At 33.7% G+C, this 27,960-nt stretch overlaps 1 protein-coding gene across 1 annotated transcript in view; it reads left to right on the plus strand.

Annotated features, from left to right (window-relative positions):
- LOC143640640 (roundabout homolog 2-like) overlaps nt 1-14,532 on the plus strand; it is a gene marked incomplete at its 3' end in the record, with an annotated part of 52,214 nt that extends 37,682 nt beyond the window's left edge. The window contains 3 exon segments of the mRNA XM_077108293.1: nt 5,613-5,786; nt 12,294-12,566; nt 14,332-14,532. Of these exon segments, the coding sequence (XP_076964408.1) occupies nt 5,613-5,786; nt 12,294-12,566; nt 14,332-14,532 (648 nt within the window).
- Between the last annotated feature and the right edge of the window lie 13,428 nt (nt 14,533-27,960).

A 27,960-nucleotide genomic window follows, 5' to 3' on the forward strand; every position in this document is an offset into this window, starting at 1 on the left:
ACTTAACTTCTCTCTTTCACTTGGGATCATTAGTGTTCTCATTGCCTAATATGGCCAAATAGCTATAGTATATTTGTCTTTAACTCTAAAGTCATCTGTCTAGTCGCTTTGCTCTTATTGGAAGTACAAGTAAAAGAATAGCTAATGTTGTCTCTTTATCAAGCAATACCCACTTGATGTCCTGCCTTCCAGGCCACTCTCTCTTCCCAGAGAAGGGAGTCGGTGAGCATCAGGAAAAGCTTCATGAACAAATGAAAAATAAATTCATTTTTAAATGAATTTAAATATGTTTAAATATTTCTTGATTATGTTTGAGGCCATATTGTGTCAAATTAAAGCTTGAAAGATTGAGAGAAATCAGAGCAAACACAAAAGTAGGAAAGTTGCTGATCTGTTTAGGGTAAGGCAGATGCATGTATGGAAATCCTCTTGTGTGGGACTCACTTTCACAGGGCGATAACAGTTTATTTGGGGGGAAAGTTGGGAAGTCTTACAAGATGGGATTTCTTTGGTAACATTGCTGTGATGGGAGATTTTTTTCTAAATTTTGCAGATTCAGAAACTAAATTTGTCAATATTCTAGATCCTCAGAGTAGAACCACACAGCAGGCAGAGTAGACTCAATTTCTTGGCTGATCATAGTGGATAGAAGTGGAATAAGAAAATTTTAAAAGAATAACAACAAAAATAAGAGCTTGGGCTAAGTGCATTGGGATGGGTGAATCTCAATAGAGATGTCACATATACACACACAAATAAATTGCCACTTGCCACTTAATGATATTTAGCATCTTCATTGGAAGACAATATTGCTTAACCTTGATATTCAAAAATATCAAAGCCTAACCAAGATGTACATCATATGAACTTTATTATATAATATATATCCTAATTTATATAATAAAAATTATATAGTACAATTTTTACTTTCTTACTTGAAGACGTTATTGCTTTTCCCATGGTTCCAAAGTAATCAACAAATATTCACTAATTTGTTTAATAAATTTTCTGAGGATGCTTGTAAGAACATTCTTTTTGCAACTAAAGAAAGGTCATTGCTAAGAAATTGTACATCAAATATAATCACTCAAAGAATTTACAGTGAATAAAAAAACATTAAATGCATTTAATTCCATATGCCCACTGTTCATTGAATTCCTACTGTTCAGTGACCCTGTACAAGAAATACTGAAGTGAAGAAGAGATAGTTCTTAATGTCAAGAGTTTTATTTCCTGGAACAGGAAAAATACATACAATATACAAAATATAGGGAGACAGGTGATAGACTACTGCATGCACAATGTTTTCACAACAAAGGAGGGAGTCACCCTAACAGAATGTTGAAGGTAGAACCCAGGTGATAAAGATGGTATTTTATTTGAACTTTAAAGTTTGGCAGTGATTATTAGATTTGGTGCAATACAGAGTATTGTCAAGAAATGGGAAGTGATGTGTGGGTGAGAGAGTGAGATTACACTAGTTGTGGGACAGAATGGGCTGCAAAGGTAGGCTGGCTTAATATTGGGGGGAGGTCTCAGATTCCTAATTTTTTATGTGCATTGGTGTTATAGGTAAGACTTTAAACAGAGGAACAAAGTATAAGATTGATGCTTTGAAAAGATAATGTAGATAACAATGAGGAAAGATAGAAGGGACTAGAAGGAAATCCGCTAAAAGGAGTGTCAGGATGAATTAGAATAACAATAAGGAGATGCTTGTTTGGAGAGTGAGCACAGACATTTAGAAAAACAGAAATCACATGGAAGGGTTTGGAACTGAGCTTTTGAATGTTTTAAAACTATTCCCAGTTCTCGACTTTCATATTCTTTTGTGACCCCTTGCTGAATCACTTTGATTTCTTCTTATCTCCTGTAGCATTATATTGCAAGACCCACTGCATCATTTCTTCTTTCATTTTGGGCTGTTGATCCTTGACTTGTGATTATTAACCTAGAAATGAATCTCTCAGAGGAGGCTCAGTTGCTTGTGTTATCTCAGGTTCCTTGCAGTGGTCTGTGTCAAGGGAATTTGTTTGGAAAGTAAAAAGTATATCTTTGTGCTTTTGGCAAATAGAATCAAGACTCTATCTTTCTCTGCTACACTTAACACCCTTTTAACTTCCAGATCATTCTAACCCTTTCAGTTTCAGTTTTCTCTGTTTTGAGAATGCATGCATCCGTGTTATTGTACCATGACAGCCTGAATTCTAAATTAACTTTTTGTAAGTCCTTTTTTTGTCCCTCTTCTAACAAAAGCAGAAGATAGGGTAAACAATACTTGATGATTTATTTTGTCATGAATTAATGGTACACCAACTTAAATATGTACTGCAATTTTAATTTTATTACATAATGAGTTAAGTTCCCAGTGTGCTTTTATCTAATATGTGTGTATGTATATGCATAAAATACTAAGTGACTTTCTAGAAAGAAAAAAAGTTGTCAATATCTTCAAAGTGTATTTTCTTTAAATATAAAGTTGCATTTTTTTTACTCTACTGCCATAGTTCATTTTGAAAAAGAAAATTGATAGAAATGCTGATAATAGTCTCCATAAAGGCTAATTTCATAAGTATCAGTGTTAAAGAGAAAATTAGAGTTCTTCAAATATTAAAAATCAAAGAAAGCATAAGAAATATTGAAATTAATAGCACTTTTGCAAACTAACATTTTCCTTATGTTCTATGTTTAGTTGATTTGATGTCATCTATACATTTTAGTTGATGTATTTTGTTATTTAAACAGTAATTAACTGTTCACCTTAAAATCTTAAAATAATTCCAGATCTTCTATGAAATACAACTGTACGTACAAGGTCCGGTATTCAAGTTTTTATGCAGATTACCATTGCCCTCTGAAGTAACTTCAAATTATACCCATACTATTTATTCAAGCAAGTCACTGATCAGTTTAAATTAACCATAATTTGTTTCAATAAAAGTGTTCATCCCTGACTTGTAGAAAATACACATAGCAGTTCTTGCTTGGAAAAATGATCATGTAACAATTTAAACAATGTAAGAAATGAACCACTTGGAAGATGTCTTGCACATGTGCTTCAAACAAATACCGATTTTACACAAGCTTCTTTCATTTGTACTAAGTGTGTTTAAAACACGGATAATGTTTAGCTAAGGAATCCATGATGAAACTTCAAAGTGGCAATTAGTCGAGGCAGTGTACTTGCTCATTCGTATAGTGTTTGCAAGCACATGAGATATGCAATATATACAAACTCACTAGACAACTACATTTGTTTTTAGGTTCAATGGTAAATGGATGGGGCTCTGCATCTGATGAGGATTGTAACTTTTCTAGTCATAGATCTAGTGTAGGTAGCTCCTCAGATGGTTCCATATTTGCCAGTGGCAGTTTTGCACAAGCACTGGTGGAAGCAGCAGATAAAGCTGGTTTTAGGCTGGATGGAACCAGCCTTACAAGAACAGGTTGGTAGACTCCAAAGTCAACACTCTTTGCATGAGAGAATCTTGTCCTTGGGACACTTACCTTTTTTCTCCTCTTCTTTCTCAGCAAGTCTGACTGCAGGGCTCTCTGTAATATGCATGAACATTTGGGATGCTCTGTTGTCTGAACTCTGACCTGATGCAAGTTTTGCAGAGCCAAAAATAGGCTCCAACTTACTACCTTCTATCCTTAATATCCCTTTCTCTTCACGGTTCTGCTGATTAATTGGAATATACTTCCTTTCTATATTACGGCAAATCAGCAACTCAGATTGCCATTAAATTTTCAATAACTCACACTTTGCAAAATCTGCACACATTAATTTTGAACCTAGTGATTAAAATTATTCAGCTTTTATCTCCATTACTTTCCTTTGCCCCGTCTCTTTCTACAAATGCAGTTTCTGGGAAACCTTCCTCAGCATGGGGTGAATAGGTGTAAGGCTTTCAGTCTAACAGTTCAAATGGCTGAGGGTCTTATTATTTGGCTAAGATTTTAATACAATAATTTATTATATGTTTTAAAGGATGCTAATTAAAGATACACCTACTGCATTTGCAAGTTGAATAAAATGATGACTACGTGTATATTGTACATTAGAGAATTTAATATTGATTTCTGAGAGTAATAAGTAATAATATAAAGGACCAATTATGTCATTTTCACATGCTGCTCATTCCACAAAAAGAAATGCAGTCTTAATTCTAAAAATAGATTAGCAGTTTGTAATCATTTGTTTTTCTGGGAAAAAAACCAACAATTTGGCATGATTATGTTCTAATATTTGTATATGTACTTCTTAACTTCACATTTAGGATGGTAATATATGAATTAAACTGAGCTCTCTTACAAAACTAATGAAATATCAAATGCATTTTTAAATCTTTGTAGTGTTCAAATATTAAATAAAAGTGATATGCTCCTGATATTTATTAAACTCTCAGGTTAGAAAAGTGAGCCTTGGAAATTGTCTTGAATTATATCATCAATGTTTATTTTGAGCACGTATTAGATATCTTCAAGCAAAATAAAATGATTTCTCAAGCATTGCAGAGGTTTATTTTCATATAGCATCCAATCTAAAATATGTTGTAATATAACTGTTATTTGAATTTTCTTGCTTTATAAAGCATAAGTCAAAAACTTTATGTTGCCTGAGTGCTTTTTGTGGCATTAGCTGTAAGCAGAACAGTGAGAAAGTGCAAGGAAACTAATAAATTAGACAGAATAGGTGCATTTCTTGCATGTGTGCTAATAGCTAATAAAACATTAAGCAACATCATGTAACATTGACTTAGGAAAATGAAACTATGTAGGATAAGTTTGTATGAAATGAAAACATGACAAGAGCATAAATATATGAACATAAACCATCCTTCTCTTACTATAATAAACAGTATTAAAAGACGTTTTGGAAAATGTATTAGGTAACCTTTTCCCAGAATAAATTTCACTTCTTTTGTACTAAACCACAAGAAAGGGAAATAGTACAATTCATTCGTCCATAAGAATTTGAAGTCTGCTCAGATACAGTAATCACAAAATACCTACTTCACTTTGGATATACAAGGTGATTTTAACCTGCTATCCTCTACACTGATGTTATTGAGTTTCCACTAAGAGATAGAGTTCATTTTGTTTGCATATAAGTGGTAAAGTCAATTTAGCATGTGTACCTGAGCAGACTTTTCAAATAAAACTACAAGGCATTTTTTACTTTGCTCAGATTTTTTAAAATTTCAGGGGTGAAAATGAAACAGTGTGCAATTCATTTAAGAAATAACCTCTTGAATTTTGAGAAATAATGTTTCATGAATTTGCATATAACTATAAAATTATCACTAAGATTTTCAAGGTAATATAAAAACTAATCAAGCAGTATGAAGCTTTGGATTGGTGGATTTGTTTTATGTTCAATTGTTTGAAATATTTTTGTGGGTGGGATGTTCTTAGCTTATAAAAATTGAACACATTATATGTAGCAGGGCATATATTTATTTTTATAGGTGCACCAATATTTGGTATCTTCCAATGGCGTCTCTAGGTAGGTTCACAGACTTAGCCTTAGGAAGAGCAGAAAATACAAGACATTATCAGTGCATTACAATGACCTTCCCTATACCCCACTCCCTTTGTTTTCTTTCTAGGAAAAGCCTTTACCTCCTCTCAAAGACCTCGACCCACCAGCCCATTTTCTACTGATAGTAACACGAGCACAGACCTGAATCAAAGTCAGAGGCCCAGGCCCACCAACAAACACAAGGGAGGGCGAATGGACCAACAGCCAGCACTGCCTCACCGAAGGGAAGAAATAACAGATGGTAGGCTGATTTCTGTTCCTCTTCTTTCCTCAATGAAGAGATGCATTCTACTTGGTCATTAACTCAGATTAAAATATCTATGGTAGATTAGGCATTGCCTCATTACATACAAGGCAGGAACCTGGCAAAATGGTCTTGCTTACGTGAAACACCCTCTCTCTTAACAATCTGGAATTATGTCTTTATGATTAATCCCCAAGAAAGAGAAGCTGTACCACTCTTAACTGTTGATTTTTCTACCCTTCTGAAATTTTTCTTTATTGTATTTTAGCAAACATTCCACTTAAAGGTTAGGAAAAAAAAACATAAGCAGCATGTGCACATGTCATAGTATCAGAACATTTATGATATGAAATTATAATCTCTTTCACTCTTGGAAAAGAACTTGAAATGGTTTAGTAATTTTTTTAGTTTCGTGAATTTCAGAGCTTAAAACATGCTAGCGGTTATGTAGTTGAAGAGTGTCTACTTGGGCTGCTATAACAGATAATCATAACTGTATAAACAGCAGAAAGTTTCTAAACAACAAATATTTATTTCTCATGGATCTCTGGGCTAATATTAGTGGAAGTACAAAGATCAAGGCACTTACTGATTTGGAATCTTTTGAAGGCTCACACTCTGGTTTACAGATGGTACATTTTTATTAATTCTCACATGATGGAACAGACCTCTCTGGGGTGTGATTAATAAGGGCACTAATCCCATTCATGTGAACTTTACCTTTATGACCTCATGAAGCCCTCATATTCCAATACCATCACCTGGGGTTAGGATTTCAACAGATGAATTTTAGGGATATACAGTCATTTGGACCATAACAAAGGGCTAGTATATATATATATATATATATATATATATATATATATATATATATATATATATATTCTATTGAAATTCAGAGAGTAAATATTTGGAGTTTTTTTTAGCATGTGGCCTGTGCCACAAGTACTCTGCACTGCCATTATTGCATGGGTAGAGCTATAGTAAATGAAAATATGGGTGCGACTAATATCTAATAAATCATTATTGATAGAATAGTGGCAGAATTTGGCCTATAGGTCATAGTTTGCCAACGTATGTCAATTAATTGAATAGCCAATCTTTGAATATTTGCTTAAATAGTTAGTTTCAGAAAATATTTTTACTGGAAGTTATCCATGGTCAATAATGAGTATTTCAACTGCTCTCAGAGCATAGTCTATTTCCCACATTTTCCACTTAATTATTATATCTTTTAAAGTCTGAATAAATATATTCATCATGAAACTTTATTCTAAGCATAAGCACATATGAAGTATATTTAAGAATATATAATTATATTTAAAGTGCCTAGTATGCAGTGAGACTCAAAAATGAGTTTCTTCCCTCTTCTCAACCTTATCTTTCCTAAGCATACAAACTTTATCTGAGATTGTCCAACTAAACACTAGGATTAACCTAGCCATGCTGAATGTTGGAAACATTTGGGGAGATCTTCAAATAAACCATGGAGACATTCATGATTATTCTGAGGTATAATCCTATTATAGGAAGTTTTGAAGCTCCATGGGTTAAAATTAATGGACATCCACCTTTGAGAAGCTATGACCTAGTCCTTAGCACTCTTACATCCATCATTATGAAACAGAATGAAGCTTTTTTTGGAAAAAAAAAAAAAGCATTTTCCTTTGTGGGAAGGGGCACTCTGTGTCAGGCAGCCATCTTTGTGCTTTCTTTTGTCACCCTGTAATGCTAAGAAGGCTTAAAAAAGCCAAACATGCTTGTTCTAAAAGCTTTCAGGTTTGTTCATATATCCTGCTTATTTTGTTTTCATGGGGAAGTGTTTCTATGGAATATGAAGATTAAGGGTCCAATTGAGTTTTTCATTCTCTCTAAATAGATACCCTGTGGTGAACAAAGCCTTTCTGCTCCACATGCTCTGGAGATTAGTTGAGCACTTAGAACAGTTTGCAGTGTTGATCTTATTCACTCTAAATAGAAAAGACTGCTCTCACTGATATGCTACAACTTGGAGAATTAATAATTTTATATATTTTTTTCTGCTCAGAATATTGTGGCAACAGAGAAAAAATATAGTGTGTTCTTTTTACAAATCTTTGAAGACCATATGTAGTATATGTGGATGGCATACAATTTAAATATACAAAAAGTAGAGTGCTCTTTTTTCTTCTATAATCCTTTTTTCTGCAAGATTTTTCAATATGTTCACATAAAACTATCTTCCTCCTAGTTTAAATCATGATCAATATATTGCTTATCTTTCTAAAAAAAATAGGTCCCTAAATTTCAATTTTGAAAAGTGATTATGAATTATGTGTTATTAGTAGATATATTTTAAGTGATATTGCAAAGGAAATTTGGCTCACATATCTTCCCACATGTGCAATCCAGACACATTTAATTGTGAAACAAGGACATTTATTTTGGAGGCCTTAAGAATATTGTTATTTTACAATAAATGCTTATGACATGGCACTTACATGATATGAATCCATGTGTCAGGAATAATTCAAAACTTCTTTACATAAAATCAAACTGTTCTTTTTGGGAAGATTGCTGCCTAGTAGTTTATAGTGTATGGACACTTTACAATAAAACTTTTACATTATAGATTTTACAATAGTGTTTTATGGCTATATTAATTAGGGTAATTATTGCTAGCTGCTTTACCAAACAACCTCTAACCCTCAGTGTCTTGGCACAGTAAAAGATACTTTCTTATTGACACACTCATCTATCAAGGTCAGGTGGTTCTCCTCTAAGGAGTAATGTAAGGGTGTAGGTCTCTCCAGAATTGAGATGGCATTATTTTCAGAAATATTTATGGTTTCTGAGTGAGGCAAAGACAGATAATGGGTGATCATTGGGAGTTTCTAATGACAAGAACCTATTTCATGTCTCATATGTCATTATCAAAAACTCTCTCCCATGGTGTCTAGTACTAGAAAGTATCCTCCATGTGTCCCAGAAGAATTGGAATGGATATTTCTGTGTCTGTCCCAAAAGCTATACCAAAACCCAGGCACACCTAAGGAGACATTGATGAATCCACATCTTCTATCCACTTGCATAATGAGTCAAAAAATACCTTTGAAGCCAACACACTGAGTAAAAATTGGCAGTTCTCTACCCAACAAACTGATTTTCCTTAGACTACAACCTGTGTTCCCTTTCCCCTGGTTTTTAATGCCCTGTTCAGAAAAGGGGCCCTTTCCAAGCTCTGTCAAATATTAGCTTTACCCCTTAAAATATATATTAAGTGTATTCCACATGGTAGGCAATAGGAGCCAGATAGACAAAATCCTCTGGTTTCATGGAGCTTACATTTGAGTGTAGGAAGATAGATAAAGACCAACAGTAATACATGAATATAAAAAAGCAGTTGATAAGAGGGTGATCATTGCCATGAGGAAAAAGACAAAAGGGAAAGAAGTTGAGAAATATGGAGGTAGGGAAGAGATATTTTTCAGAATGTTCTTTAGGGAAGGCCTCACATACAAGGTGACATTGGAGAAAAGACTAGAAGAATGAAAGCAAAGATATCCAAGGAAAGGTCCTTCAAAGACATAAAAAAAGCAATAAAATCTGGGGCTTATTTACCAAAAATGTTAGGGGAGAAAAATGACTAGAGCAAGCATAAAAACAAAATAGAACACGAAGTCAGACAAGCAAAAGAGCACATATGATGTAGGACCTTAAAGCTGCAGTGTTGCAATCAGCCTTACAGTATGTTGAGTGGGAAGCTACTGGAGAGAGGGGTGGGGAGTGGGGGGTGGGGGGGAGCAGAGGAGTGACATGATCTTCTCTGTTTTTCTTTTTAAAAAGATCGTCTCCACTGTTGTGTTATATTTAATGGGGAAAAGGTGTAAAACAGATCACATACTTAGAAAGCTGTAGAAGCAACATAGGGGATTCATAACAAGTCAGAAATAAGTGAAAGCGATGAGAAGTGAGGAATTCTGGAAATGGTGCTCACAGGTCTTGTTAATAAAATTAGTAAAGCAAAGCTTAAAGGTCACTTCATAGCTTTGGTGAACTTGTAGGATGAAATTGCCACAGGTGGGGAAGAGGAATATCATGCAAGACACACATTTTATAAAGGAGGAACTAGATTTCAGTTCTGATATGTGCAATTTGAAAAGCTTTCTAAATATCCAAGTGGAATTGTCCCATGTAGATTTGGTTAGAAGAGTCTGCAGTTCTTGGGAGGAAAGATCCAGAATGGAGATACTTCATTTCTTTGTGGTCCCAGTTTCTCAAATAAAAAATGAAGACAATAACAACATTTATGTCATGGGATTGTGGTCACCTGACAATAGCTAATTCTCAGTAGTCTAGTAAGATACTCTTTAGTGAATTGACTTTGTTGAGATGAATCAACCTACAATTGAATAATAAATTTAATTTAGATAAAATGTATTTGCTTATATATTTTTATTTTTCTATAGCCATTTGCAATTCCATTTCCCTTTCCCGTTGGTTTATTTCAATGTGCTTGCAATGCCCTTTCTTCTTAGAAGACACAGTCTTCAAGGATATTACTTAATTATGAAGCTATATAATTTCAGGTTATATTAAATAGTCTTCAGAGTTTTAGCTGGCATAAGCAGATACCATTTTGACCATTTTAGAAATTAAGCTGCTCTGATGGAGAGTAAAAATCAATGTGAAGATCTGTTATTTTGGAAGCAAATTTTATAATTTCTCCTTGCTGTCTCTCTAAGAACAATAACTCAAATGAAATAATTAATTTGCATTTATAATAATGTTTAGTGATGGGAGTCCCAAACTCATTAGATTATCCAACAAAGAGATATCTCAACATTACATTAGCTTTTCATCTTGGAAGAAATGTTTGGAATAAAACCTTATTTTCCCAGACAGAGACTCTGTTCCCCTCAATAATTAGAAATTCATAATATAATGTGAAAAGTATACATAAGAACTAGTAACCATCCAACCTGGGTGCTCCAGATTCTCTGTGCAGTAGAGAATAATATAATTTTGCTCCTAAGACAAAGTATAAATCTTAGAATGACCAGTTTAACATTCCTTTGAAAAAGCTATTTTTTGTATATAAGAAATTTATACTTTTCCCTTTAAAATTCAATGATAATATTATTAGAAATAAGAACCTGGTTATAAAAGTGTCATAACAATGCTATATTAAGTACAGTATCTTCTAATTAATGAAATAAATAGTATACATGATTTTTGCTTTTTATGAATAAATAACATAATTGCCAATACTCTAAGGATAAACTAAGAAGTACGCAATAGCATACACAAAATCACAATAAATCAAGCTAAATGAATATTTAGAAGGATTTAAAAATTATTTTAAACCTGGGTGTTGTGATGCTCACCTACCATACCAATGACTCAGGAGGCTGAGTCAGGAGGGTCACAAGTTTGAGGCTGGCCTCAATCATTAGCATTTAATGAGACTCTCAACAACTTACAAAACTACCTCAAAATAACAAATTAAAAAAATTGGGGATGTAGCTCAGTGGCAAAATTCCCCTGGGTTCAATGCCCAGTACTAAAGGAAAAAAAATAAATCATTTCAGCTGGTGTAATATTTAAGGAAGGAAGTATGATTTCACAGTGGAAGATTTTCAAGACACAAAGTTTTAGATATGAATAGCTAATAAAAGGAAAATGAAAAATTTGCTGATACTTGAACTTTAAAGTTTTTCATTTCCGATATTTAATTTAAAAAGCATTTCTAAAAAATTATCTATTCCACTACTTCTCAAATTTCCATGATATATTGCCAACTCTAGTACCATAAAGCATATTCAATCTGTATGCTGAACATTGGTTATTATTTATTAAAATTAATACATTGGAAGATTATAATATATTAGTTGTAACTCATTAGCTAACTCATGAAACGAATAGCCAGAATTGGTTGTCAGGCAGAATGTTAATTGCATTTAATAAATGTTAGCTTAACCCTTTGACTATTGCTAAATGTGCCACATACTTGGGTAAAGGCAATCATATGTTGCATATGATACGGCATATAGTTCTTAATTTCCCAAGGGTGATGTTTCCTATGGAGATTGGCAGGCTGGCTTTTGTTCTTTTATTAGCACAGTTGCTAGAATTTCTAGTGATGTTATTATTTTATTTTTTGCCATAGTATTTCTACTTTGAAAAGGGAAGGATGAAAATGAATTATGACCCTTAAGTTGCCCTTTAACCTTGAATGTTAGCCCCAGTGTGCAATTGAAAACATTTTCCATGTTTAACAGTTGGATGAATCCAGTCAATTTGATTTCAATGATGCTGTGGTAGAAGACAGCAGAGACACCAATAATATGCATTTTACATATCAATAATTGACTTTTATTTTTCTCTGTTTTTTTTTTGTTTGTTTGTTTTTGCATGGGTGATACTTGTACGAGGGCAGGAGTTTTTTTTTTTTCCAACTTGAACTAAAACCTGTATTTTTTCATTAAATTTTAGTCCATTCTAAACATTATTCAAAATTTTTAGATCTTCCACCACCACCAGATCCCCCACCAGGTCAGGGTTTAAGGCAGCGAATAGGCCCGAGCCAGCATGCTGGTCATGTGGAAAACTCAACAGAGAGAAAAGGAAGCTCTCTAGAGAGACAACATGCCTCCAGCTTAGAAGACCCAAAGAGCTCCTTGGATTGTCCAGCCAAAACCTCCCTAGAGTGGCAACGACAAACCCAGGAATGGATAAGCTCCACAGAACGCCAAGAAGACACACAAAACGCCCCACACAAACAAGGGTTTGGATCAGGTGTGTTCTGCACAGTCCCAAGCAAGTGTGGGCTGTGACCCTTTTATTTTCTACCAGGTATTCTAGAAATGGCAGTTGTTTAAGGGCATCCAAGAGATATTTGCCTTAAGTCAGTAAGTGAAGTAGGAATTTCTCAAGCAGACCTCAGAGGCATGTTCCTTGAAACTGATTACAGTGGTGATTGCTCCTCAAATTGACCACTCCATAGGTCTTTGAATCCAAGAGATCTCCAGCCTTCATCTACGGTCTCAGGGGACAATTTTGGCTTTTTTGCCTTTTACCTTTTCTATTGAGTAGCTTTAAGACCACTAAATTTCAGCTTTTGTGTCAGTTTAATCTCTACCTTCAAGGAGATTGTCATTTTGACAGAAGTAACCAGTCACTTGAAAGGAGAGCTCCTGTCAGTCAATTAGGTGAATTAATTGAGATTATAAATTTACAAATAAATGACCAACCAACAGACCTCATGTTGGAAAAGGTTAACTGATTAAATGTAGATGACTGTTCACATGGGGACAAGAATGCTCTTGTTTATAAATCACACTTCCTGGAAATGTTAAAACATAAATTTCATGGTTTCTGATTGGACATTAATTAGGGGTGGGGCTATTGCATTTTTTGGAATATCTTGCATCAGGATTTACTGAGTATTAATAAACATACACATGCACACAACTTTTGAAACATATTCCATATTCATTTGGACTCAAACTTTATTAGACACGTCCTCTCCCCATGCATTTCTGTAATTACATTTTGTTACAACACTGTGCTCAAGTTATTGAAAAATTCAATTTGTGCAAGGGCCAGAAGATGACAATTTCAATATCTAGATTTACTGAAATGTTTAGGAATGGTTGACCATTCAAGCTGTGAGAGAAAAATTATGTGATCCCTGTCATTAAAGACTATCTAAGGCAAGAAACAGTAAATTCAGCCAACATTTTTTCATCATCTAATCACTTGTTAATGGCCAAAACCTCAAAAGAAAGAAAGAAATAGAGTAGTTGGGGTGGAGAGGAAGATGTGGAGAGATGAAAAGAAAGAGCTAGAGAAAGACAGGAAGAGAGAGATAAGAAATAAAGAGAGGAGAAAAGGAGAAGGAAAGAAGGATTCAAAATATTAAATAATTATTCATAATACATTTGATCAGTTATTTGTTGGGAGACAATATACAAAATAAATATTATCACATTTGTTAAAATTGGGTGGGTTTCTCTTTTTCTTTTAATGAAATTCCTAGCCTTTCAATTAATATATTTATGTCCCAAGCAACAACAAAAATTTAAGAAACTTACTTAATTTGTTAATACAAAATCCTTGATCTAAATTGATTGAGAAAATATTGCTGTGGTTTAAACTAAAACAAAACCACGTTCCTTCTGTTTTGATGGGAATATTGAAGCCTCATTGAACTCTAGAAATTATTCTAAGATATGTTTTTTTTTGAAACAAAGTAGTTCACTGTAAGCTGCTCTCTTTTATAATGAATTTAAGTTTTGCAAATAATATACAACAGTGTATACTTATCCCAAGATCTCTTTTAATTTAATCCTGCTTCAGATCCTATTGTAGGAAATGTTGCTTGCACATGGAAATTCCTTTAACATCCAGTCTTGATTAAACCTCTTAATTTTAATTTTACTAAAGAATGAAATAGTAAAATGGTCCATTCTGAGCTTAACTTGTAAGAGTTAAATTCGTGTTATTTTCCCAGGCTGCAGTTCAATTTAGCCCTTTATTGTTTTTTATTTTTCTTTTTCAGAGGAGGCCTTGGTGCCCTATAGCAAGCCCAGTTTCCCATCTCCAGGTGGCCACAGCTCATCAGGAACAGCTTCTTCTAAAGGATCCACTGGACCCAGGAAACCAGAGGTGTTGAGGGGAGGCCACCAGCGCAATGCCAGTAACCTTCTTGACATAGGATATATGGGCTCAAATAGTCAAGGACAGTTTACAGGTGAATTATGTAAGTGTTTTAGGTCACTGAAAAGGCTACCATAGCCAAGCACGGTGTGGCACAGCTGTAATCCCTATGACATAGAAGGCTGAGGTAGGAGGATTCCAAGTTTGAGGCCAGCCTCAATTTAGTAAAACCATCAGCTACTCAACAGGACCCTGTCTCAAAATGAAAAATAAAAGCACTGGGGATGTAGTTCAATGGTAGCTCATCCCTGAGTTCAATCCCCAGAACCAAAATAATAAAAATTATGGTTTATTGTGATTCAGAAAAAATATTAGATTAATAATATTGTCATATTAAACAAATTTAAGAATGATAGAAAACTTTCCCTGCTACAGGAAAAAAAATCAATGATTTTTAAACAAGTTTGGTCATAACGTAGATGATTGCTATTTATAGCAGGTCGATGACATAAATATTTCATTTATATTTCAAGATGATTTATGCTATGTAAGAATTACTTTAAACATGGTGGTGCACACCTGTAATTCTAGCTACCAGAGGCTGAGGCAGGAGGATCACAAGCTTGAGGACAACTTGGGCAACTTAGTAAGATCCTGTTTCAAAATAAAATATAACAAAGGCTGGGGATGTAGCTCAGGATAGAGCACCCTTGGTTCAAACCCCATTACCAAAATAAACAACCATAAAACAACAGAAAATTGTTTAAACGTGGGCAAAGAGTCTCAACACTTACAAGTTAAATTAAATGTAGTTCACTGGATACTTTTCTTGCTCTTTTAAACTCAGCACAATAAAAAAGAGAGAAATTCTGGCCCTTTGGTACTTTAAAGAGTCTTCTTAGTAGTTCTTCCTATTCTTCATTTATTTGCTCTTCATTCGTTTTTTTTTTTTTTTAATTTATGGAGTCAGTCTTAAAAAAAATTTGATCTTTGATTTGAGTTAGTTCACAATATTTTTATTATAATGATATAGCTATTGATTAAGTTTATCTTTTTGAATGAAGAACTGGCATTGGTTTTCATATTTTCTAAATATAAAAATATGAGGTAATGGTGAAAAATAGGGATGTCAGCGTTCGTCCAATTAAAAACATTGAATTTGTGTTAATTCCATTAGGAAATTTACCAACTCCCTATTCCCTATTATAATGATGCCTGCTTAACATTGTCAACTGCTTCTTTGAATTCAGCTTAACCAAGGCTGTTAAGAGAACAGCCATGGCTTCTAATGTTCTCAACCACTTGCCTGATTATAGCTCATGAGAAGACAAAGCTACTTTTATGATCTCTTGAATTCCTCATGGAAAAATAGTTTATGATTACCATTATGCTCACATCACAGGCTGGAGGAGTTCATGAGCTAATGGAAAGGGAAAATAGTTTCAAACTTATTGTTTATGGATCTGAGTTATCATTATTGGCTATTATCAATCAGATCAGTATTAAGATTTATTTATTATTTTTCATTTGGCCCATGGGTACTTGAAATTTTCTTTAAATTTTATATTGACATAATCGTAGGTGTGCAGGGAGTGAAAATAAAATAGCTCTAGTTGAATTTTAAATCTCCAGATACTACAGTGTTTCTATTTTCCTTGTTTCTCTGGTTCAACGAAAATGAATTGCACAAACACACCAAGATCTTTCTGATGACTTCATCTTCATTTACTATCCAGTTGCTCTGATTTTGAATATGCGGGTCAGGATAGAAGAATGCATCATTTAACTCTTGAGCTTTATTCCTGACTTTTGTTTCCATCTCTTTTTAGAGTAACCGAGAGGAGACATACAAAGCTGCTCTGAAGGATCCTCAGGTCCCAACTCATGAACGTGATGACACTAAACAGTGCAATGAACAATTTCTTTTATTTATGTACTATTAAAAGAACTGTAAATGCAATGTAAAGACACACAGCCACACATATCCCACAGATATTTTACTTGTGTTCTTCTCTTAAGTACACCATCCACCTTAACTCTTTCTTGTCAGGAGTATATAAAAAAAAAAGAAAGAAAACAAAACTTGCCCTACAGGAAGAAAAGGATTTTTCTCTGTATATAATTTCTTTTGTGCATTGCTATGCAAGCTCACTCTTTTTAGCTCTGTTCCTATTATTGTCTGTTCTTATTGGTTTGTTTTACTATATGTGAATTAATAGGCTGTGGTTCCATATATTAACTTTTAATTGTGTAACTTTTTTTTTTGTCAGAACAGAAATTAGAAGTTTATTAAAGGACAGCAGAAAAGACTTCTCCCGGAGGAAGAAGGGGACCCAAAAGGTGGAATCCATGGAAGTGCAGTTGTTTCCCCTTTTTATAGTTCTTTCAGTGATGGTTTGTAGGTTGGAGGTCTACAGGTGGGCTTAATTATCACCTTTTGGGATGGGCTATCTCCAAGTCTGTTGGGGCTGTTTTCCCAGGCTCCATTAACATTTCCTTGAGGTGGACTTTGGCCTAGGGCCTTTTCAGGACTTCATTAACATTCCATGAGTTGTCCTGCGTTTTCCCTGAGTCATTCCCAGCATGGCCTCCATTTTAGATTTCACTCGATATTAGATTTACCTAACTACACTGACTACCTAACTTTTAATCTGGCTTCATTCCCCCTTCTAATTTGGGAACTCCTTACTGCTGTAAGGAAGGGGGGCGAAGAAAATCTTTCTGGCTTCTTCAGGCTGAAAAGGGATGGTGTGGGGCAAGCAGTTTGGAGTCCCCCTTTAAAATTTGGGTCTATTGAGTGGGTCCATGATAGAAGTCTGATTGAGAAGTAATTGGCTGGAGGGCCATTTGAGTGATGGGTGGTCTATAAGAGAAAAAAGAATTCATTAGTACTGGAACCAGACTGATGCAGCAATAAATCTCATAGCACAGGAATATGCCAATGAGTATGATGGCAAAGACAAAGACTAACAATGTTTTCCACCAGGAAGTACCAAGAACCAGGAGCTAAGATTGCTGAGAACATGGATTTTATCTGAGTATGTAAATCTTTAAGGATATTTGTCACATTGCCAGAATTGTCAGGGATGTAAACACAACATTAAGATACAGTTTAATGTCATCTGACTTGCAAAATCCTTTTACTAGTATGACCTCTGTGTCTAATAGAGAAATCTTTAATTCTGTTACTTAGGGCTGGATAACCATACTAGCAAACACCAGGCCTACCTGTGTAGGTTAGAAATAAAGGCCTTGAACTAAGAACTACTTTGGCAGTTCCTTTTGATAGTTATCAGGCATTCATGTCTGAGAATCTCTTTTGAAGAATCCAGTTTACTTATTTATGGAAGTTACATTTAAGTATTATTTTATTTAAAATGCCCAGGAATAGCTGTGTTTTGGCTTTGACTGTCTTTGCTAAGTGTTTAAGATGAAGCGAGTCAAACTGACTTTTGTTTCTATCTATTGTTAACAGTCAGCCAAGTTTCCTTGGGAGTCCTCGGGAACTTACAGCAGCTTCTCAGATCTGCTAGTGCCATTTGCGCTAGGATGGGTCCAGGCCTTGCTTGACCATGTGGCTTCCCTCAGAAGCATCAGGAATGTCTTCCTTTTCTGATGACCCTCCTCTTCACAGCAAATGCACTGACTGGCTTTCTGTCCTCCACTGGTCTCATTAATCTCCCTGATCGGGAGGTTATGTGGCCTAGAGTTGCAAAGCTCTTTGGAAAAGTCCCCTATCCCCTGACTCAGACTGACTCAGAGGGCAAGAGTCAAATTTTTAATTTTAAAACTTAATCTTAAACATTTAGCAAATAAGTTTTAACAGCCTTATATTAAGAGCACTGGGCTTTAATGTCTATCTCTCTATCCTGTAGGTGATAACTCCTTATCTTAAATTAACCCAGGTTGTGAGTTCTTAAAGCAGTACCTCTGCAAAACAGGCAATCTTTAGACCATTTATAAGAAAACTACAAAATAAAATTATCAAGAGTAAAAACATATTTAGTTCATATAATAGCTACCTTGAATTTTGGTGGAGTTATACATTATATCCCCTGTTTGAGATCCTGGTAATCATGACAAAAACTAACTTTTAATGTACTGAAATCTAGCCTATTTCTTTTATAGTCACTTTCACATGCAGTGAGATGGGACATAGAGCCTTATCTCAAGTAAGGGGCTCTTCAAGAATTTTACTATAGCTCTGAAGCTGATCTTTGCTTTTTAGACATCATTTTATAAAGCCTACATAAATTGTTGTAAACTTGAGCAAACACAACATAATATCACATCTAAAACATGAATTAAAGAAAGGCTGAAAGCTTCTAACATTTTGTAGAAAAGTAGCAAAGTACTTTTGTGTTTTACAATAAAACCTTTACATAGATTAAGCCCTCATTAACTTAAAAATACACTTAAGTTGTATCTCAGTGTAAAAAGGTAACATAGAACTGTACATATCTTATTGATAACAAGCCCAGTTATAGAACACAAATGATTTAATTATATCGCCAACATGTCTTTTTTTAAGCCTAAAATTACCATCATATAGACTCTTATCCAGAAACACATTTTTCCTCTATGAAATCCATACCTAGAACTTTCTAGTTTCTTTTTTATCTGTTAACCTCCTTCTGTTCATATTTTGAAACAATACTTGTAAATTTTGAATTTAATCAGATTATTTTATAGACATCAACATTTTTAGGTTTTATTTTTGAACACCTAGAAAAACTTATAAGCTTAATTTTAAAGACATCTTTACTTTTATCTGTTTACCCAATTTAAATTGAACAATTTGAATCATGTGAGTCAAAGAAATTTGGATCCATTTTTAAAATTTTTCATGAGCACTCCTCATCTGCCAATTGTTATATCACTGCATGATATATGAACATACACACATACAGACATACTGACATACAACACGTAACACAAGTGTAACACAACACAATATTAAAGGCCTTGTTGCTTTCTTAATTGTGTAACTTTTATGTTTAAATTTTGCACTGCAATTTTATTTGGTGATAAGCACAAATCTTTACTCCTTATGACATGAAGAAAAGATTGAATGTGAAGGGGGTTTCTGTACTGTAAGCTAGGTTGGATAATGCTGGTGTAACTCATTCTGTTAGATGGTTTTCAGCTGGGGTGTAGAAATAGGAAGATGCAAAGGAACAATGGTGTTGGCAAAGTCTGAACATCAGAAAACGAGTCTGTTTTTAAGAGAAGAAAGATGGATTTTGCTATTGACAAAAGCAAGGGGTCAAAAGAAGGAATTTTAAGTCTTTAGGCTGAATATGCATTAAAATATGCAGATAGCAAAGATGTACTAAACTTGCTTTAAAAAAAGATAATTAAAGTTTTATTTAGAATCAACTTTACTTGTCATTGTAATTGACCCATCTGAGAATGGCGACAAGCAAAAGGAAATTAAGGTGTTTCACAAGAGCTGTATTTATATTATAGCTTTTTAAAACAGCATTTTCTGAATTACCATAATTAATCTCTCCAACTCATTAAGTCAGAATATAACATGAAGTTCCCCAAGGAAACAAACAAAATGAACTCGCGACTATCTAGCAAGTAAAGAAGCAATTTATTATTAGGACATGCTCAGGCTGCTTCCAAACATGAAATCTATTGCAATATCTTGTTTTGTCTTTCTAATACATGTACAGTACACACTAGAGGATAAAACTGAATCACTTAAATTCATGATTGAAAAAATGCAGTCTATATACAACTTTGTGTTTCATTTAACTAAGATATAAAGTTGATTTCACCAAAGGTAGAGCCAAATTGCAAGTGCTTAAAAAGCAGTGCTCAGAGTATGTTCAGTTCACCATCCATAAGTTTATTGGAATAAATATTTGATGATACATTCTCGGAAATTGGCTACCAACTAAAATCTGTTTGACCCATTTTGAATGAGTAAATTGAAAAGAAAAAATTAAAAAGGAGAAAAAAAATGCATGTTTATACACTTTTTAAATAAAACCAAACCTTGTAAGTGGACACTAATAACAGTGTCCTCCCTCATTTGTTTTCACAACTTTGAGAACAAGAAGTTGAACATCAGCTACGTATGCTCAAAATAAATGTGACTTTGAAATATATGTTAGCTACTGTACATGTATAGTCAATCAGTCAAGTAGAAGATAACCTTCCTGAAATTCCCACTTGTGACATTTTCCCATGTGCTACCTACGCAATCTTAAATTCTAGCTCTGACTATATTTTCTTATGTTTTTCCTACGATATATTCAGTACTTCAAAACTATTCGATGTAACAATCAGGATCAGTTTTCAAGTAGGAGACCCTTTAATAGGTCTCATACTCTGCATTATTGGCTCAGTCACCGGTTCATGTCCTGTTGTCATAGCAAAGGGATGACATAGTTCAATGGCTCCATCTTTTGAATTCCCTGAGACTGCATCAGCACAGGCAAGCCTAGAATGTGATGTTATTTATGGACCCCAACATCTTCTCGGTGTCGTGTGTAGTTCATTTCTTCACTGAAGAGAAAAGGAATTCTGAGACACACTTATTAAACACTTTATCAGCTTTCTACCATCAGTGCCTGGATTTTCATGCAGTTTGATTTCTCTGGGATAAAGAGACTGGGAGAGGAGAAAAAGCTTTTGCAAAAAAATGAATACATAATAATTCACAACTCTAAGATGTGAGGAATTTATTTTTTATTTGTGAAGCTCCTTAATTCACCTCCTTTATTTCAAAACAAATATCTAAGAAGTTATATTCATTTGTATTTCATCTTTTTGCTCCTCAATCACTGAATTTAGTCTAAAATTTTATCACATAGATTATACAGATTCTTGACTCCTGGTAACTGGCATTTGTAGGCAATTAATAAACCAAGACTTAAAAAAATATGTCTTTATGTAGATGACATGTAGAATAATTGGAACATAGCATCATACCTTCCTGATTGTCTTGAGTACACAAAAAATTAACTGTTAGGTAATGCAATACAAACCCTGTGGTTACTTGGAATGTTCTTTTAGAATAATCCATGTTGCCCATTAAACTTAGTTTTAAAAAAATTTGTCCAAAAAATCTTCCACCCAATATGGTCATCCTTTTATAGAGCAAAATAACATGCTATGGCTATATAAATTCAGGAACACTCTTAAAAATCAGAAATCTTCATCAACATGATACACGTATAAAGCTACCAGTCAGTACAAGCCAGAATGTCAACAGAATAACACAAATCTAAGAGAAACTTCATAGATTTTTATTGTGTAGCTGATTGAATGAATGCGATTAGGAATTCACTGAGCTAACTCTGCTAACCAGAACCTACATAAACCATCAGAAGGAAAAGTGGGTGGGAGAGAATGTAACTTACTTTGCACTTACAGGCAACACTGCTGTGAAGTCAAGACAGACACAAGTACTGCTTCATTTATAACGGGTAAAGTCTCTTTAGAGAAAATAACCATGTCAGTGCCCAAACTCAAGTATGCCAGTGTATGCCAGGGAGTCAACCCACCCTCCTCTAAATCTTTTCCATGCCATTTTTTAAAAAGTTAGGATAGTACAGGGGCATGAAAATAATTGATCCCTTCAGAGGATTTGCATCCAATTCAAGAAAGAATATAGGAAAACAAGGACCAGCATGTTAAGTTATCATACAACCAAAGGGAAGTAAAACCATTACAAGTTTACTTGCTTTGAATAGCAGATTTAATGGTGTTCTATGTCATGGTTTAATGCTCTGGGTATTTAAATATATTTTCAATTGAATTTGAGTTGAAAGTTTGTATGTGCTTTGGTCGAACACTTCCTAATTTCTACTCAATAAAAATATGTAACTGTCCATTGACAATAAAACAATAATGATGCCAATGAGCTCCAAACAGGGGATTATCTCCACTGGAAAGCAATTGTGTGTCAGTATTAAAGATATGCAGAACCATAGTATTCACTAATGTTAGTTTTTTCATCTGCTTCTGTATACTGTGTTTATAGAGTTACATGACAAGAATTGGTGTAAAGCTACATGTCTTTCCACATTATCTTAGAGGTGAAGTTACTTTTATTTTCCTTCTTTATAATGTGTAAATCAAATGAAGCACCATGCATTTCTTTAAATGACATGCAATTTACTAATTCTTTTTAATTCCATGATTTTAAAATCATTTATTGTGACTTTAAAAGTGTTGCAAGATAAGGGATTCTGTGGCCGTGGGTAGACTTTTTATACTTTGTTTTATAGATGCATTTTTTTAAAAAACTGTAGTTTTTTTAAGTCACCAAACAGCATCCAAAAATCTTAATGTGTTTCATTTGATGTTAGATTGGCAAAGAAATTGGCATAAAATTGGTTAATAGTATTGTCAAACAATTGTGTATTGTGTACTCACTGGGAAAAAATAAAATATATTCACATTTCAAATTTGTAAAAAAGCCATTTAATGTAAAACAAACTTGCTTGTAGAAAAACCAAAAAAATAGACTATTTTGTCACTTTTAGGTCTTCATATTAATATTTTGTAGCAAAATGAATAATCTTGTCTTCTAATTCAGGTACGGGTTGAAAAGTGACAGCTAGGAATTGGCATTGACCTATAAAAGTCATTAAAATACAATGATTGAGACCATGACCTGTAGTTGGAATTTCACAGCTCATTCTATCAGCACTGTTTTCCAGATCTGAAGCCTCCACCACACCATAATGACCTTTAGATAGTTAAAATTACCACAAACATTTCTCAACAGAATTACTTTAATGAATTATTTTAAGTGTAAGTAAATATGAGAATTACAAGCAAGTACATAGTTCTTAATTGCTTTAGAATAGTTAATTATAATTGTTTGAGATGTTGGATATTGAACAATTACCTCTGGGGCAGACGGGTACAAAAGAATAATATTCTATCTTATTGTACTTCATAAATACTTCATCATTCTTCATGGTAAACTATAACTGTAGGATATAATTCTCCAAAAGTAGTTTCTGAGTTTTTAAAAATAATTATCTCAGTAACTGTAAAAAGCAAATGGTAAAAGAGAAAAGATACATTTATTCATTTAAAAATAGCTTTAAAAACACATGGTAAATGGACAATACGTTTTAGAGATCTATTTAACATAGATGCATCATAAAATGCTCTTAGAGTAATTACAAATAATGTTGCCTTAATATAATATAGTGGTGATACATACTATGTGGGGGTTAAAGATGAGACCTACCTGTTATCAATATGATGAAAAACAGACCAATTACAAAGCAAACATTGCTTTATTGAATTTTGTTGTATTGTAGAAACACCTACACATGGCAAAAATACAAAATTATCACAAAGGTTATTTTAAAAAACGCACTATTTTATCTTGATTACTGTAGATATTAGCAAAGGAAAAATATATATTTTAATATTGCAGAAAAGCATTTATATAAAAATATTATTTAGAATCTTTAATTGGTGAAAATAAATTCTCTCTCTCCCATGGAAGACAGCAGGTCACTATAACTGCCCTTAGACCATAGTACCATAGTACTCTTTCCAAAAAAAAATAATGATAATACCTGGACAGATACAGGATTTATAGCACACATTTATTTAAAACAATTTTCAGACATTCTTTTTCTAGACCCATTTTTCAATAATTTGTTTCTGTCAAATATAGTTCTTGTTTTTATTCTTTTTGCAAGCAAGCACTGAGACACAGTGCTTAGAATTAAATATTCAGAGTGCTTTAAAAGGAAATAATTCTTGTCTTGAGAAATAGATTAATATCTTTTATGAAATCTTGCCCTGATTTTTAAGAAAGTATTGTTTTGAGTAATGTTTTTATGTTAATGGGAAAGACCCAAAAACCAAAGTTTTCAAATACATTTCATACAGTAAATTCTGTGTTAGCATCATTTGTATCTCAAACTCCCATCAAATTACCCTTGTTTTATTCTTTCTCAAAAATAGTATGTGGGGTATTAAAAGTTATTTTAAAAACTAAGAAGAGGCTAAAGAACTGGAAGCTCGAGGTTTGAATATATGTAGAGTTTTCATCACTGCCTGACTTATTTATACATCTTCTGTGACATAAAACCCTTTGTCCTGGGACACCTCATGGGATTAATACTCTTCCAGGATCTGTAGTACCTATTCTGCCATTAGACTCTTTAGTGACCCCAAAGGTATTTTATGCCATACCTTGCTGCATATTTTTTTTAACCAATTTAACTCTTGGGAAAGAATCATGCAAATCCCAGGAACTCTGTGAAGGTGATGAGAAAAGTGAGTTATTAAATCATTGAATTATGTTTCAAGAACTTAATTGAGATCAGTACTCTGCACTTTCTCAACAGGTATGAGTGCATAATGTTCCTCAGCATTTCCACAATTCTGTGCTGTGAACACTTGAAATCATTAGGCTAAAACTAAAGCATAAAAATAGACTCATTATCTTTCCCCACCCCCAGTTCATATCTACTACCTCCCACAAAAGAATAATTATTATTTTTTAAGACTATTGCTTGATTATCACTAGGCTCTACATAAAGTGGAGTTTTGCTAAAATTAATAATGAATAACATGAAATTTAAGGGAAAAAGACTTATCTCAGTAAGATAATAATAGAACTAAGTCCCAGTAGAATTTTAAATATAGCTAACTAGAAACTACAAAAATCAGAATACTCAGAAATTTATAAATATAGATGCTCAGAAGTGAAAATGAAGGGTTACCATTAAACGAACTTTCACTGGCAGTGAGTACAAAGATGCTAATATTATCATAGAAATGAAAGTGGAATAGAGAATATAAAGATTTAAATTTGCTTGATTAATTTTGAATGATGGTAGATTGGTGCAATCAATAAATTTAAATATCCTAACAGGGTGATTTAAAAACAATTACCAATGGGTAATGATTCTACTAAAAGATGAAATAGGCAAATGGAAGCAGCCTGGGTGTTGGGGGGGAAGACACATAAGGCTAATATTCAACTTAAGAAAAAGGAGTAATATTTTCAGTAATATGCAACCCTTTCTTATGCAAGTAACCATTTACCAAGAATTAAATTAATCAGTAATAGAGATGTTATTTTTTAAATATTTAAAAATATGATGTTATTTTTTAAATGTATAAGAGAAATCCTTATATATGAATGGCAACAAAGTATTAAAAAATAAGTGTGTTCAATATCAGATAACTCCTACTAAAACTATTTCAATATTATATTACAAGTTAAAAATTGGGCTGGGAATATAACTAGGGCTTGCCTAGTGTTTGTTGAGACTGCCAAACCTAATTCATATAAGGTCCCAGCATGAGCTCGCATTCAGTTATCATTAACATCTTTAACCTATTCTTCAATTTCTTTAATGAATAAATTTAACTTCTTTCCTCAGAATATAGAACAATTGTACTTTCCTTCTTGATCATTGTATATATGCAATATAAAATATGATGTTAAAGTATCCTATCAAGTCATAAACGTTATCACATTGCTTTTAGGTCAGAATCATAACTAATGGAATGATGTTAGAAAGGTATTGAAGAAACAGGTCTTGATTTATATTTTTCCCATAAATTCTTCATGAAAACAGATTTCACATACCAATAAAGTAATTCTGAGGCTGCATAAATTACTAAATTACTGGTTAAGTTAAAAAAAAAAGTGACAGAGCTATTTGTGCCTTAGTGGCTAATGTCAGTGCCTAATAAATTTGTTATAAAATGTTACAGGATTAAAATAAAGATCATCACTTAGGATTGGATTAACAATAAAAAAGCAGGAGCCTTTTCCTAAAGCTATATGTGAACAATGGCACTTGAAAATGAAACACTGGCAATTTGACCATCTCCTGTGGGAAAAAGGAGGAAGGAAACAGCTGTGTCTTTGTAAGCAATCACACTGGAGAAGGCAGGCTTCTTCCTGGGGCATTAACAACATCTCAACAGGAATCAGAGATTTTTGTCAAGAGCCACAATTTACACAATAATTACACTCATTGGAGCAAATACTGATCCCAAATTGCCTACTACTTCTTGTTAGTTCCCCAAATCAAATGTTTTGTTCATGTCCCCAAGTTGTTTAAAAGGATTAGTTTATTAGTGTATTTGTTTAATAAATAGTAGCTTTTATGTGTGTGTGTGTGTGTGTGTGTGTGTGTGTGTTTTATCTTTCCAAGCAATCAATTCATAGCCCTGACATCATTTTCCTTTCTATTCATGTACAAAAAAAATTTAAATGTGATTTTGTTGTTGTTGTTGTTTGGTTTGGGGTTTTTTTCAGGAGGGTACTGGGGATTGAACTCAGGGGTATTTGACCACTGACCCACATTTGCAGCCCTATTTTGTATTTTATTTGGAGAGCAGGTCTCACTGTGTTGCTTATGACCTTGCTAAGTTGCTGAGGCTGGCTTTGATCTAGCGATCCTCCTGCCTCAGCCTCCTGAGACTCTGGGATTACAGGCATTTACCACTGTGCCTGACTCACTCATTTTTTATCTGCCTGAAATATAACCTTCTCATGTTTTTAAAATAGGAATCTGGATTCATTATTATCTGTAATGGGTAGCCAATATTCTAAATGCTCTCTGTAAAACCATTCATACACAAAAGCAGCTGTCATGTACATAGTGTCTGTATATACATGGGTCTGTATTTGAGCTTTTGAATGTGACCTGTTGGTTTATTTCCTTTTGTATGATTGTATACTTTGATAAATTTATAGCATAGCTATTCTTTAATAAATAGTATGTATCACTTAAAATTGTAACTAACAAACTGTAAAGTGTAATTACAAACTTTCTTCAAAAGAAACACATAAGCAAAATAAAAAACTACAGTCATTGAGGAGTAAAGGAAGGCAAGATAGCAGTCAGTGAACAGAAAACGGGAATCAGTAGACATTAGGCCTGAAATTAAAAGCTTATTAATTCTCAAAGTGAAACTGTTGTTCGAATTCGGAGCCTCATCTCCAGAAGCCTGACCAAATGTGACATTCAGACAGCTGTTTTAACCCATTTTTAATCTGTTTAAGATACTAGCTTCAATTACCAATGGAAAACTGGATCATTAGCAATAAACCCTGAAGAATTAGACATCATAACATAGAAACTTTCAATGGGGCCAGGATGCCCTGGTATCACAAGTGACAGGTGGACTATGTAGAGCATGTCACCCTCACCCTCTCTGGCTTGGTTGTAGACCTGAGATAAGAAAGGGGGTGAATGAAGACTTTGACAAAAGAAACTAAATCACTCTAAAAATGTAAATAACCAAAGAGCTACTTTCAATGTGGCACATTTTTGCCTACACACTGTTATCTCCAGACAACATTTAGAAAATGTATCCCTTTCTGTCTTCTGCTAATAGTGTAATAGTGCTTTAGCCTAGATTTTCATAAGAATTCTGGAGAATTCGAGAAAGACCAATTAATCAATGCCAGAGTGGATAATGATTTATGACCAGAGTGAAAATAGGACTGCAAACCTTTCAATGTGGTTCCTTCTCTCCATTGACCAGACTTTTCTTTTTTTTTGTCTTTTTC

Source organism: Callospermophilus lateralis, unplaced genomic scaffold, assembly GCF_048772815.1.
Source record: "Callospermophilus lateralis isolate mCalLat2 unplaced genomic scaffold, mCalLat2.hap1 Scaffold_408, whole genome shotgun sequence".
NCBI classification, from domain to species: domain Eukaryota; kingdom Metazoa; phylum Chordata; class Mammalia; order Rodentia; family Sciuridae; genus Callospermophilus; species Callospermophilus lateralis.